The sequence below is a fragment of the Ornithorhynchus anatinus genome, chromosome 7 (assembly GCF_004115215.2).
Source record: "Ornithorhynchus anatinus isolate Pmale09 chromosome 7, mOrnAna1.pri.v4, whole genome shotgun sequence".
Taxonomy (NCBI): domain Eukaryota; kingdom Metazoa; phylum Chordata; class Mammalia; order Monotremata; family Ornithorhynchidae; genus Ornithorhynchus; species Ornithorhynchus anatinus.
Genome location: NC_041734.1, coordinates 68000070 through 68011689, shown reverse-complemented (window position 1 = coordinate 68011689; position 11620 = coordinate 68000070). Strand labels below are relative to the sequence as shown.

General features: G+C 58.5%; 1 protein-coding gene across 4 annotated transcripts in view; it reads right to left on the bottom strand.

Annotated features, from left to right (window-relative positions):
- PACSIN1 (protein kinase C and casein kinase substrate in neurons 1) overlaps positions 1-11620 on the bottom strand; it is a 33877-nt gene continuing 22257 nt past the window's right edge. For all 4 annotated transcript variants that reach the window (XM_029069319.2, XM_029069322.2, XM_029069320.2 and 1 more), the window contains 8 exons: positions 10460-10616; positions 9804-10039; positions 9547-9702; positions 9126-9301; positions 6934-7054; positions 6205-6332; positions 3966-4153; positions 1-3533 (listed from right to left, as the gene is read on the bottom strand). In XM_029069319.2, the coding sequence (XP_028925152.1) occupies positions 3424-3533; positions 3966-4153; positions 6205-6332; positions 6934-7054; positions 9126-9301; positions 9547-9702; positions 9804-10039; positions 10460-10616 (1272 nt within the window). In that variant the 3' untranslated portion in view covers positions 1-3423. The remainder of the gene's footprint in view (positions 3534-3965; positions 4154-6204; positions 6333-6933; positions 7055-9125; positions 9302-9546; positions 9703-9803; positions 10040-10459; positions 10617-11620) is intronic.

The window sequence follows — 11620 nt, the reverse complement described above, 5'->3', positions numbered from 1 at the left end:
TCACAGGGACACGGTTCTGGTTTTATCCACATAAATACAATCACAATATTGACCTGTAAATTACACAGTCGGGTACAAAACAGGTGCGTTGCTGAGACCACGGCATTTCTGGAGGGGAGACTCACACGCGCCAGAATGAATGGAAGGCCGGAAGCCGAGGGGCTCGGGGAGACGGGCAGGCGGAGGGAGAGCCGAGATGACGCTTAGCTTTGCTCCCGGATCCGGCCATGGGGGCCCCGCCTGGCAGGAGGTGTCAGGGAGCCCGAAACAGGGGCCGGTGCTTTCTCCATTGGAAACCAAACCAGCCCGAGGGCTAGTGGGCTGGAGGCTCAGTGCCCCTGGTCACCAGGTCCAGGGTAGGGGGCCGGTAGGGGTGCCTGGCACAGTCAGGTGGGGGAATCGGGAGAGGGGCCCAGGACCGTGTTGGATGAGGTGAGGCTAGGAGGGGCAAAGAGGGAGGGAGAGGCCGGAAAGATGGCAGAGACTGCCGTCAAATCGCAATCGGCCAGATCGAGCTGCCCTGCTCCCCTCACTGGCTCCCTCTTCTCCCAGGCCCGGTGCCCCCAGCTCCAGGATGCTCTACCCCAGCAGCCAGGGGATCCGAGTGGCGCTGCCCGGTGGTTTCCTGGAATTGGCCGTCGCATCCCGGACTCCTCCGGGGCTCCTCTGGCTGGGGTGGACCCTGCGTGGGGAGGGGGTGGGGTCCGAGAGATTTCAGGGGACACAGTTGAGGCTTTCTCTTCCCGCCCCCGAGGGAGCAGGCCCAGGCCTGGGATCCCCTCAGCAGCTCTCGCTGTCGCATTTCTGAGACCACCAGCGAGGCCCAGGAGGAGGGAGGCAGGCAGGAAGTGGCCCCAGGAAGTCTATAGAACCTCTGAGTCTGCCTTTATGCAGCAGACGATATTCCTGCCCTGCCTGGTCAGCTGAGGTGACTTGCCTGCTCCTGGAGGGTGAGGCCTTGGCTTTAGTCCTTCCATCTCTAGTCTGCTCAGGGAACAAAAGAAGGTGCCAGGGAGGGACGGTGGTAGCTGAGGGGAGGTGTCCCCTGGGAGAGGGCCTCTGGGTCTATGGGACTGTTGATGAAATCCCTGGGAGTTCTGCAGGGGAAATGGCGCAGCACCAGATGGCAGAGATGGTGGGGGGAGGATTAGGGACGTCAGCCTTTGGTAGAGTCAGGCTATCTGCAGGAAGCCCCGGGACCCTCACCCCCACCCTAGCGCCCCAGGGCTCCACTTCCAGCTGGGCCTGGGGACCAGCCCCCGGGGGGTCAGAGGAGTCCAGTGAGACGGTGCCCCCGAGGGTCACATCCACCTTCCCCTCTTCTAGTCTTGAGGTCTCATCTATGCCCCCAAAGCCCTGGTTGAGGGGGACAGAGGGACCAGAGGGACTGGAGGAAGGAGGAGAAGATGGTGGGGGGAAGAGGGGAGGAAGGCAGGAGAAGGGAAAGGAGGCACAGGGAGAAGGGAAAGGAAGAGAAGACGCTACAGACGGATCTTCTGGGATCCACCACCCTCTCCTGCCCTCCTCCCTCCCTGTGCCTCTGCCCTAGGGCCTTGTCCTTCATGGAGATTGAAGGCTTCGGAGTCCATCCATCTGCCTCTCCCACCCACTTCCCCACCCCCACAGGCAGGGGTGGAACTAGATATTTTGCTCCCATTTAAGGGTGCCCTTGGCATCCTAAGCTGGGGTGGGGTTGAGGGAGGACGGGGATAGTGGGAGCTCCCCAAATCCTCACACCCTTTGATCTGGTTACAGCCCCTCAGTGCCAAGAACCACACCCTTCTGCGTGTGATCAAATCCCAGTTTTTGTGCCCAGCCTGCAACTGGGAGAGGGCAAGGGCTGAAGGGCAAGGGAGGGAAGGAGGGAGGAGTGACAGCCAAATTTGCCCATGGGAAAAGCAGCAGCCACTACCTTAATGACAGGATGCCAATCGCTGCCCTGCGGGACCAGCCACAGGCAAGCCAACTGCTAGCTCACTGCTCCTACAGGATGGGGCAACCTGCCACCAATGCCTCCTCAGAGTCAGAAGCAGAGGAGCAGGGCCAGGGACACCGGCAGGGGAGCAGCGGGAAGGGGATAGGCCGGGGACACTGCGGGGGCGGGGAGGGGGAAGCAGAGAGCCAGGGGTTGGACCTCAGGCACCTAGGGGAGCAGAGGGCCAGGGGATGGGCTGCAGACACCTAGGGAGTAGAGGGGCAAGGGATAGGTCCCGAAAACCTGGAAGAGCAGAGGGGCAGGGGATGGGCCGCAAACACCTTAGGGAAAAGAAGGGCAGGAGGTGGGCCAGGGACACCTGGAGGAGCAGAAGGGCAAGGGGTGGGCCGCAGTCATATGGGGGAGCAGAAGGGCAGGGGTTGGGCCATGAACACCTTGGGGAGCAAAGGGACAGGGGATGGACCAGTGACTCCTGGAGGTATGAAAATGGTGCAGGAAATGACTCTTCCTGCCTCCTGGGAGGGGTCCGGATGGAAACTGAGAACTAGGCCCCCTCACCTGCTTCAGATCTCCCCAGCTGCCAGTCATCCCAGCTGCTGGTCATCGCGACTGGATGTTTCTCTAGGGACAGACTAGGGGACCGGGGTCTAAGTGGCGGGGGTTCCCTCTGGCCCCTAGGCAGGACTGAACACTGCAGCAACTGAGGAAAGAAAAGGTAGGGGGCTGAGGTCCACTTCTGGCTCAAAGATTCAGCTACCTTTCCTGACCCCAGTAGCCCCTCTCTGGGCACCGGCTCTCGCCTTTACCCTTCTGGGGTCAGAATGGCTGGACTCAAGGGATCGTTGGCCCCCAGACTGTTTCTAAAAGTCTGGCTTGTCCCAGCACTCCCTGGCCGCCCCAGCCCACCGGCTTTGGAGACGGGAAGCTGTGGGATCTGGGAGAGCGTCAGTGGGAGGGAAACAGATTCTGAGGAAGGGCCTTTGCTGTGTGGAGCCTGGAAGGGGAAAGTTGGCTGGAGCTGACAGGGAGTGAGGAGATTGGGCAGGCAAACCACGGGGCCCGGAAGAGGGATGTCCTAGTGCTAAGAGTTCTGGGAGGAGACAGTGGGGCAGGGGACCTGGGGACAGGAGAGGGGCCCCGGGACGGAGAGGTTGGGGGTCCAGGGAGGTCCTCGTTGGTGGGATGGGCAGAGCTGGAGTCCTTCCGGCTCTCCGCGCTCCAGGAAACCAGGGTGGCACCCCGAGAGCCCCTTCACCCCTCACCCCACCTCGGCCTCTACACTGCTCCCCTGCCAATCCTTGGTTTTGTTTTTTTGTTTTTTGTTTTTTTCTTCCCAAGACGACTTTTAAAAAAATAAAAGCTTGATTGGAAAATATGTCTGGACTCTATGGAGCGGGGTGGGAGGGCGATGGGGAAGGTGGAGTCGGGATGTTGGGGAGTGGGAGCCTGGCGGGGGATGGAGGTCGGGGGCAGGGGAGGCCCCCCAGCTAGATGGACTCCACGTAGTTGGCGGGGTAGAGGCCCAGCTGACCGCTGTCCAGGCGGCCTCGGCACCAGCCCTGTTCATCCTCCTCACCCAGCTTGGTCAGCTCGTCTCCTGCGGGGAAGGGGGGTCGGGAGAGGGCAGTTAGTGGGGGGCTGGCGGGAGGCGTGGGGGAGAAGACCCAGCAGGGGATCCTTCTCCCCTAATTTCTGCTCTCCCTAGAACTTCCCACTCAGCCCTCCTGGCTTCCCACTGCTCCCCCAGAGCCCCTCACCAGATCCTTACGCTGCCCCATGCTCCCCATTTTACTCTATTCACCCAAGCCTTCTGGGTCTCACACTCCCCAGCATCCATTGGTTTAAATCCCACCTTGCCCCCGGGACCGTGCCCTCACCCCCCCACCATCCCCCGTCATCCTCCCGGTGCCCTACCCCGGCAGGCCTGGGTCCCCCTCACCCCAGTCTCCTGGTGCCCCACCCCACCAGACCCAGTCCTCCCACACCCTGGTCTCCTGGTGCCCTGCCCCCCCGGGGCCCTGACCCCTACCCGCTTTGAAGCTGAGTTCATCCTGCTCCTGCCCGTCATAGTCGTACAAGGCCCGCACCCGGACCCCCTTGACGTCATCCTCAAACGGGTTGGCACCCCCGTTGGCCTCCCCTGCCCCGAAGGGGTTGGCGCCCTCATCGTCGGACCACTCGGCAGCATAGGGCTGGCCCCGTTCGTAGCTGCTGACGCTGAGACGGGAGGTCGAGGGAAAGAAGGGCCCCGTCAGCTCCATCAGCTCCCGTCGGCTCCCAAAAGCAACCCAGTGCAGAGGCCTGCCTCCCGCTGCCCTCCTCGGCCTGCTCATCCCTGGGGAACCGGCCCAGGGAGTGGCTACGGGGAAAGGAGTCAAGGGTCCCGGGGAGAAGGGACGGGGGATCTTGGGCTGGGGTTCGGGGTTAGCAGAGAAGGGGAGGAGGTGGGAAGAGACAATTACCAGATGCTCTGCTCTCCCCTCCTGGGCTTGTCCAGTCAAGCACTGGAGGAGGGACCAGCAGGCTCTATGCCAACCTTGGTCATTATCAATTCTCACTCCCAATCTCCCATTTGCTTCCCATCACTACTAGGCAATGCTGCAGGCCCTGACTGCTCCAGATGGTCATTTCCCTCCTCTCCCGGAACCGTCCACCTCCATCCCAGAGAAACGAGAGGGTCGGGTGACCCAGGTCTCCCTCCTCCACACCCACATCTCTCTCGGATGGTAACTGCCTGCCTGGTAACTGGAGGAAGATGCTTCCCTCCTCTGGAATATCATTCCCATCTCCAGCTCTGAGCAGCTTGCCTGCTTCCCCATCACCAATCCCAGTATCACTGGCTTCTCCTTTTTCATTTTTTTTTAAAATGGCATTTGTTGAGCATTTACTATGTGCCAGGCACCGTACTAAGTGCTGGAGTAGATACAAGCTGAGTTGGACACAGTCCATATAATATTAATAATAATAATGGTGGTATTTGTTAAACGCTTACTATGTGCAAAGCACTGTACTAAGCGCTGGAGTAGATACAAGCTAATTGAGTGGGACACAGTCCATATAATAATAATAATAATGGTGGTATTTGTTAAGCGCTTACTATGTGCAAAGCACTTTTCTAAGCACTGGGGGGATACGAGGTGATCAGTTTGTCCCCCGTGGGGCTCACAGTTTTAATCCCCATTTTACAGATGAGGTAACTGAGGCACAGAGAAGTGAAGTGACTTGCCCAAAGTCACACAGCTGGCAAGCGGCAGAGCCGGGATTAGAACCCATGACCTCTGACTCCCAAGGCCGGGCTCTTTCCACTGAGCCACGCTGCTTCTCTATCCCATGTGGTGCTCACAGTCTTAATACTCATTTTACAGATGAGATAACTGAGGCACAGGGAAGGTAAATCACTTGCCCTATCCCTTAGGCAACAGTTTCTCCTTCACCTCAACCATCCCCAGGGTCCTTGTTTCTAAAAAGCTGTCTCTTCCAGTTCTGAGTCATATCTCCTGCTCATGTCTGAGTACGTTCTCAATCACGGTGGTCAGTCTCCTATCATTCTCCCCCTACTCCCCCTTGGTCCCTGTGACTTGGTCCTTGAGCGCTCTCCTCCTGCTTCTGCTCTTGCTACGGTCTCCAGTGGTCACCTCCTTCTCACTCCAAGAACCACGACTCTTTTCTTACCCTCGGGAACGGTTGTCCTGGTCATTCTAGGAATCATTTCTCTGTTATCCTCGGGGACCACTGTCCTGCTCACTCCAGGAATCACTTCTCTGTACAAATCCTTAGGGACTGCTACGCTACATTTCACACCACTGACCGCGCTTTCCTCCTCTGGGTTTTTTCCCTTTCCACTTCTCTGACTGCTCCTCTCATCGCCTCTGCCTCCGGCCCCTCCTCTTCCCTTCCCCCCCCCCCCCACCCCCGAGGGTCCCTCTCGGCCCCTAGGCTTAACCTCGGGCCCCTTTTCTCTCACTAGACCTTCTCCCACTCACATGTTTTCTACCTGGTTTCCATCTGAGACTTAGTTTTTCTATTTCACTCTTCTCAAGTCTCCTAGCATCCTTCGTTATCTCTCCAATAATTAAATCTAGGTCCATAGTCCACAAATTTATCCCAGCTCAGGACTGTTCCCAGACTGGGGATGTAGGGGTGTCAGAGAGTAGGTTCGTCCCACCACTGGAGCTGCTGGGGGTCCGGACACTGGCCAAATTCCTCAGATTTCTCCACGGAGGAATTGGCAGCCGGGCATCTCCCCTCCCCGCTCTCTGGAGACTCACCTGCCCCGATCTCCAGCCTGGGCCGCAGACTCTACTCCCGCCGTGGCGTTGGTCAGCGACACCCCCTCATTCTTCTTGGCCACTTTCTCCTTCTTGGGGACGGTGTGGGTCAGTTCTGGGTTCCAGTCCTGGGGAGACGGAGGAAGATCAGAGGGGGAGGGAGTCAATCATTCAATCGTACTTTTTGAGCCCTTTCTGTGTGCAGAGCATTGTACTTAGTGTTTGGGGCAGTGCAATATAACAATATAACGGACATATTCCCTGCCCACGGTGAACTTACATTCTAGAGAAGGAGAAATGTACTAATATAAATAGATAAATTACAGATATGTACACGTGTGGCATGGGGCTGGGGGGTGGGGACGAATAAAGGGAGGAAGTCAGTATGATGCAGAAGGGAGTGGAAGAAGAGGAAAAGAGGGTTCAGTCAGGGAAGGCCTCTTGGAGGCAATGTGCATTCAATAAGATTTTGAAGGCAGGGAGAGTAATTGTCTGTTGGATTTGAGGAGGGAGGATGTTCCAGGCCAGAGGCAGGATGTGAGTGAGAGGTCAGCGGCGAGTTAGGTGAGCGGAACGAGAGGGAGCCTAGCCCAGTTGGCCGGCTACCCCCTGGGCACAGTTAGCCCTCAGTGCCTCATATTTCTCCTCCCCTGACTTCCGGCCCTGAGCGTCCCCCTCCTCCTTCCCCGCACCCCCTGCTCCCTCCCTTCCCTGACCACAGACCCTCACCTCAAACTGGGGCCAGTTCATGGCCATGCCGGGGCCACTGGTGCTGCGGAACCACCTGAGGTCCTCTTGAGCATCCGCTGCCCGGATGGTCTGCTCCAGCTCTCGGTACACGAGGATATAGCTGGGGTGGGGGCGGGAACGGGCAGGCTCTCACCACCGGGCCCAGGGCAGAGACGGCAGATCTGCTCCTCCCAGGCCCCACTCCCAGGCCCCGGCCTGCTCTGGGTCATAGGTGAGCTCTTCATCGTGGCCCTCGGAGCTCTCCACCTGGGGGATCCTGTCCACCCCTGCCATCCCGGTTCTGTCCCCCTTGGTCCAGCCCTCAACTCCTCAAGACCTCCCCCTCTCCTAATAATAATAATAATAACAATAATGGCATTTGTTAAGCACTTACTATTTGCCAGGCACTGTACTAAGCACTGGGGTGGATACAAGCAAATCAAGTTGGTCACGCTCCCTGTCTCACTTGGGGCTCACAGCCTCAATCCCCATTTTAAAGATGAGGTAACTGAGGTCCAGAGAAGTAAAGTGATTTGCCCAAGGTTACACAGCAGACAAGTGGCAGAGCCAGAATTAGAACCCATGCCCTTCTGACTCCCAAGCCCATGCTCTATCCACTATGCCAGGCTGCTCCATCTTTCCCATCCTCCGGCCACTCCACCTCCCAACGGCCCACGTGCGGGAGACATGGCGGGGGTCCCCGTGGGCCACTCGCTGAGCCGGGGCATGGCATCTCCGGGGCCCAGAGGGTGGGCGAACGGGCCAAGGCGGAGTCAGAGTTTCAGTGTCTCCCAAGACATCCCACGGGGAGTTCAAACCATCCCTTATACCTGCCCCCTGCCTACAGGTCCTGTCCCTACTAAATCCCCTTCCGGCTCCTGACCGCCACCTCCCTGTCCTCTCTCCTGTCCACTGCCGCCCGAGACCTCCTTCTCCTCCAGGCAGCCATCCCTGACTTGCCCACCCACTTCCTTCCCTCTAGCACAGCCCGGCCAGAACTCCTACACTGCTGTTGACAACCTCACTCGATGGCATCCATCCATCCATCCATCCCTCCCTCCCTCCCTCCCTCCCTCCCTCCATCCATCCATCCATCCATCCATCCACCCATTCATTCAATCGCATTTCTTGAGCACTTACTGTGTGCACAACACTGTACTAAACTCTTGGAAAGTACAATTCAGAAATAGAGCAGCGCTCTTTGGGGCTGGAATTTAGTTCTAGGGATAGGGATTAGGGTTAGGGTTGGAGGTGGGATCAGGGTTGTGGTTGGGGACACGGTTTAAGGTCAGGATTCAGGGTTAGGGTTGTGATTGGATTTATAGTTTAAGGTTAGTATTTGGGCCAAGGTTTAGAGTTAGGTTTGTGGTTAGGATCTTGGTTTAAGGGTTAATAATAACAGTAATAATAATGGTATTTGTAAAGTGCTTACTCTGTGCCAAGCACTGTTCTAAGCACTGAGGGAGAAACAAGGTAATCAGGTTGACCCACGTGTGGCTCACAGACTCAATCCCCCTTTTACAGATGAGGAAACCGAGGCACAGAGAGGTTAAGTGACTTGCCCAAAGTCACACAGCTGACGAGCGGCGGAGCCGGAATTCGAACCCGTGACCTCTGACTCCCAAGCCTGTGGTCTTGCCGCTAAACCATGCCACTTCTCTTAGTAAGCACTCAACAAATATTATTATTATTATTAGCATGACTCAGTGGAAAGAGCCCGGGCTTGGGAGTCAGAGGTCATTGGTTCGAATCCCTGCTCTGCCACATCAGCTGTGTGACTGTGAGCAAGTCACTTCACTTCTCTGGGCCTCAGCTCCCTCATCTGTGACATGGGGATTAAGACCGCGAGCCCCACGTGGGACCGGGACTGTGTCCAACTTGATTAGCTTGTATCCACCCTGGTGCTTAGAACAAGTGCTTGACATATAGTAAGCGCTTAACAAATATTATTATTATTATTATTTTTACTGAGGTCAAGGTTTAGAGTTTGGGAGTTGGGGGTCATAGTCCGGGACCCAGTCTGAGGTTAGGGTAGGATTAGGGGTCAGGTTTTAGGGTTAGGACAGGATATAGGGTAAAGGGCTTGTGTAGGGTTGGGGTTGGGGTTAGGAAAGTTAGAGGTTTGGGATTGACTGCCCACAGTTCTCCCCCTTGCCCCCGATGCCCCCATTGTCCCTGGTAGTCTCAGGTACCTGCTGTTTTCGGCCAGGTTGAGATGGCGCTTGATGTCCAGCAGGACGTCCTTCAGGAACATCAGCCGCTTCTCCTCGAACTGCTGGCACTGCTCGAACACCTGCTCCATGCCCTCCGTATACGCCGGGGTCACCTTGCTCACCTCGTCCAGGACCTTCTCGTACCGCTCCTGGGTCTTCGGGCCAGGGGGCCGGGGAGGGTGTGTGGTGGAGGGGGCGGGGGGAGAGGGCGGCACGTCTCTCATCCCTCCCGATTCTCCTATTCTTCCTGTCCCCGGTCCGGGATCCCGACCAGGGCTCCCCTCCACCTCTGCCCCACCCACCTGTTCTCTTGTCGCCCAACGGTCACCCCGGAATCTGCACCCGATTCTCCTCCCCCGACCCCCGGCCCTTCCCAGGGGTCCCCATGCCAGGTTCAGACCTTCTGCACGTCCTGCTTGCACTTGTCCACCTTGTCCTGCAGTTTCCTCTGCTGGTCCCCGGCCACCGACGCCTCCGCCCGGCTGCTGGCCTCACGGGTCACGGCCAGCTTCTCCTCCTTGCAGGCCAGGTGGTACGCCTTCTTCGCCGCCTCCAGCTGCCAGGCGGGGAGGGGGACCGAGCCAGGCCTGGTCAGGGGTGTGGGGGAGCCGGCCCCTCCCACCCCTCGCCCCGCCGTGCCCTCCCTCCGCCCCATACCTCCTTCATCTTCTTGGCCCAGGGCTTCTGTGCCCGCCGGAAGCCGTCTTCGGCCTCCTTGGTCTCCTTGAAGCCGCCCATGATCTGCTTGTGATAAGCCTCCTTCTGCCAGGCGCGGACCTTCTCCAGGGCATCGCTCAGCAGGCTGTTCTTCACCTCCTGGTGCAGCTCACTCACCTTGTCTGCCTCCGTCATCATCGCGCCCCACGCCCGCTCCAGGCTGCCATATTGAGGGCCTGTGGGTGCCGGGGACACGGGAGTCTTGGCTCCTGGGCCCCCGCCTCCCAGTTCCAGGCTGAGCAGAGCAGGAGGGCAGGCACCGTCCCCCTTGGCCCTCTCGATGGTCTCCCCACGCGTCTCCATCGCAGTCGTGCTGGCCCCTTGGGCACAGGGGCATGGAGGGTGGTGGGTCACATTGGGACAGGAGTGCAAAGTTTCTTGTGATGGTGGGGAGGACAGCATGGGATTGGGGGAGGGATAAGGGGAGCAAAGGGAGAAGCAGCTTTGGGTGGGAGGGGGGCCTTTCCAGGAGGGAAGAACACTTTACCAGGAATTGAGAAGGAGCACTTTTCCAAGGGGATGCGGGGGGAGAGGTACCTTTCTGGGGCGGGGGTCAGGGAGGAACAGCACCTCTCCGGCCAAGGGACGGGAAGCACCTTTCTCGATGATCTGGCGCCAGCGCCGGGCCCAGTCGGTGAGTTGCTGTGCATAGCCCTTCTCGATCTTGGCGCGCTCCTGCAGGCAGCTCATGAGGTCGTTGCAGAGCCGGTGCCCGTCGTCAATCCTCTTCACTGTCCGCTTGTAGTTCCCCACCTGCGGCCAAGGGGCCCGGGGGCGAGGGGTACCCATAGGCCCCTGGGGCTGGTCTCTAGGCCTCTCCCTCGGGCACCTCCCTGCTGCCGTTCCCCGGGACAACTTCCTCCGGTGGGCCCAGCAACCGCCCCAACTCCCCCCACCTCTCCGGGTGCCTACCTGCCCTCTAGGCTCCACCGCTCACACTGGGCATGGAGGTGCCAAGGAGAGCTTTGCCCCCAGAGGGGCTTCCACCCGCCCGACCCCCACCCCCTGTGCCCCCAATCCTAGCTCTCCATGAAGTATCTCCCTCCCCTATCTGTCCGCTGCCTCCCAACCCCTCTTTCTCTGATCTCTCGTCTCTGTATCCTTGCTTCCCATCTCCCTTCTCCTCTCATTCCTGTCCCCCTTCATCCCTTTCCCCATTGTCCTTGTCTGTCCGTCTCCCCCGATTAGACCGTAAGCCCGTCATAGGGCAGGGACTGTCTCTATCTGTTACTGATTTGTACATTCCAAGCGCTTAGTACAGTGCTCTGCACATAGTAAGAGCTCAGTAAGTACTATTGAATGAATGAATGAATTTTCCTTCCATCCACTGCATCACCCCACTCCGCCAATCTTTCGGGCCAGGCCTGGAAGGCAAAGGCTGGGGGGACGAAACTGGAAAGAGAAGGGTTCGGGGCCAGGCCTAGATGACAAAGGCTGGTGGGCCAAAAATGAAACGAGCAGGGTTCGGGGCCAGGCCTGGAAGGCAAAGGCTAGGGGCGCACCGCACTCCTCCAATCTCGGCCTCCCTGTTCTGGCTCCCAAGACAACCCCTCTCTGGGCGGAACGGGACCCAGTAGGGCTAGGGAGTTGGCAAGGGGTCGAGAGGGTGGGGAGAGGAAGTAACCCCCCAGAAGGGATGTGAAGAGGAGGAACAGGGGAGTAGGGAACGGGAGGGCTGGAGGATGGGGAAGGGAGAGGGGGAGCAAAAGGGATTGGGGAGAGAACAGGCAGTGGATTGACCGGATTGGGGGGTGAGA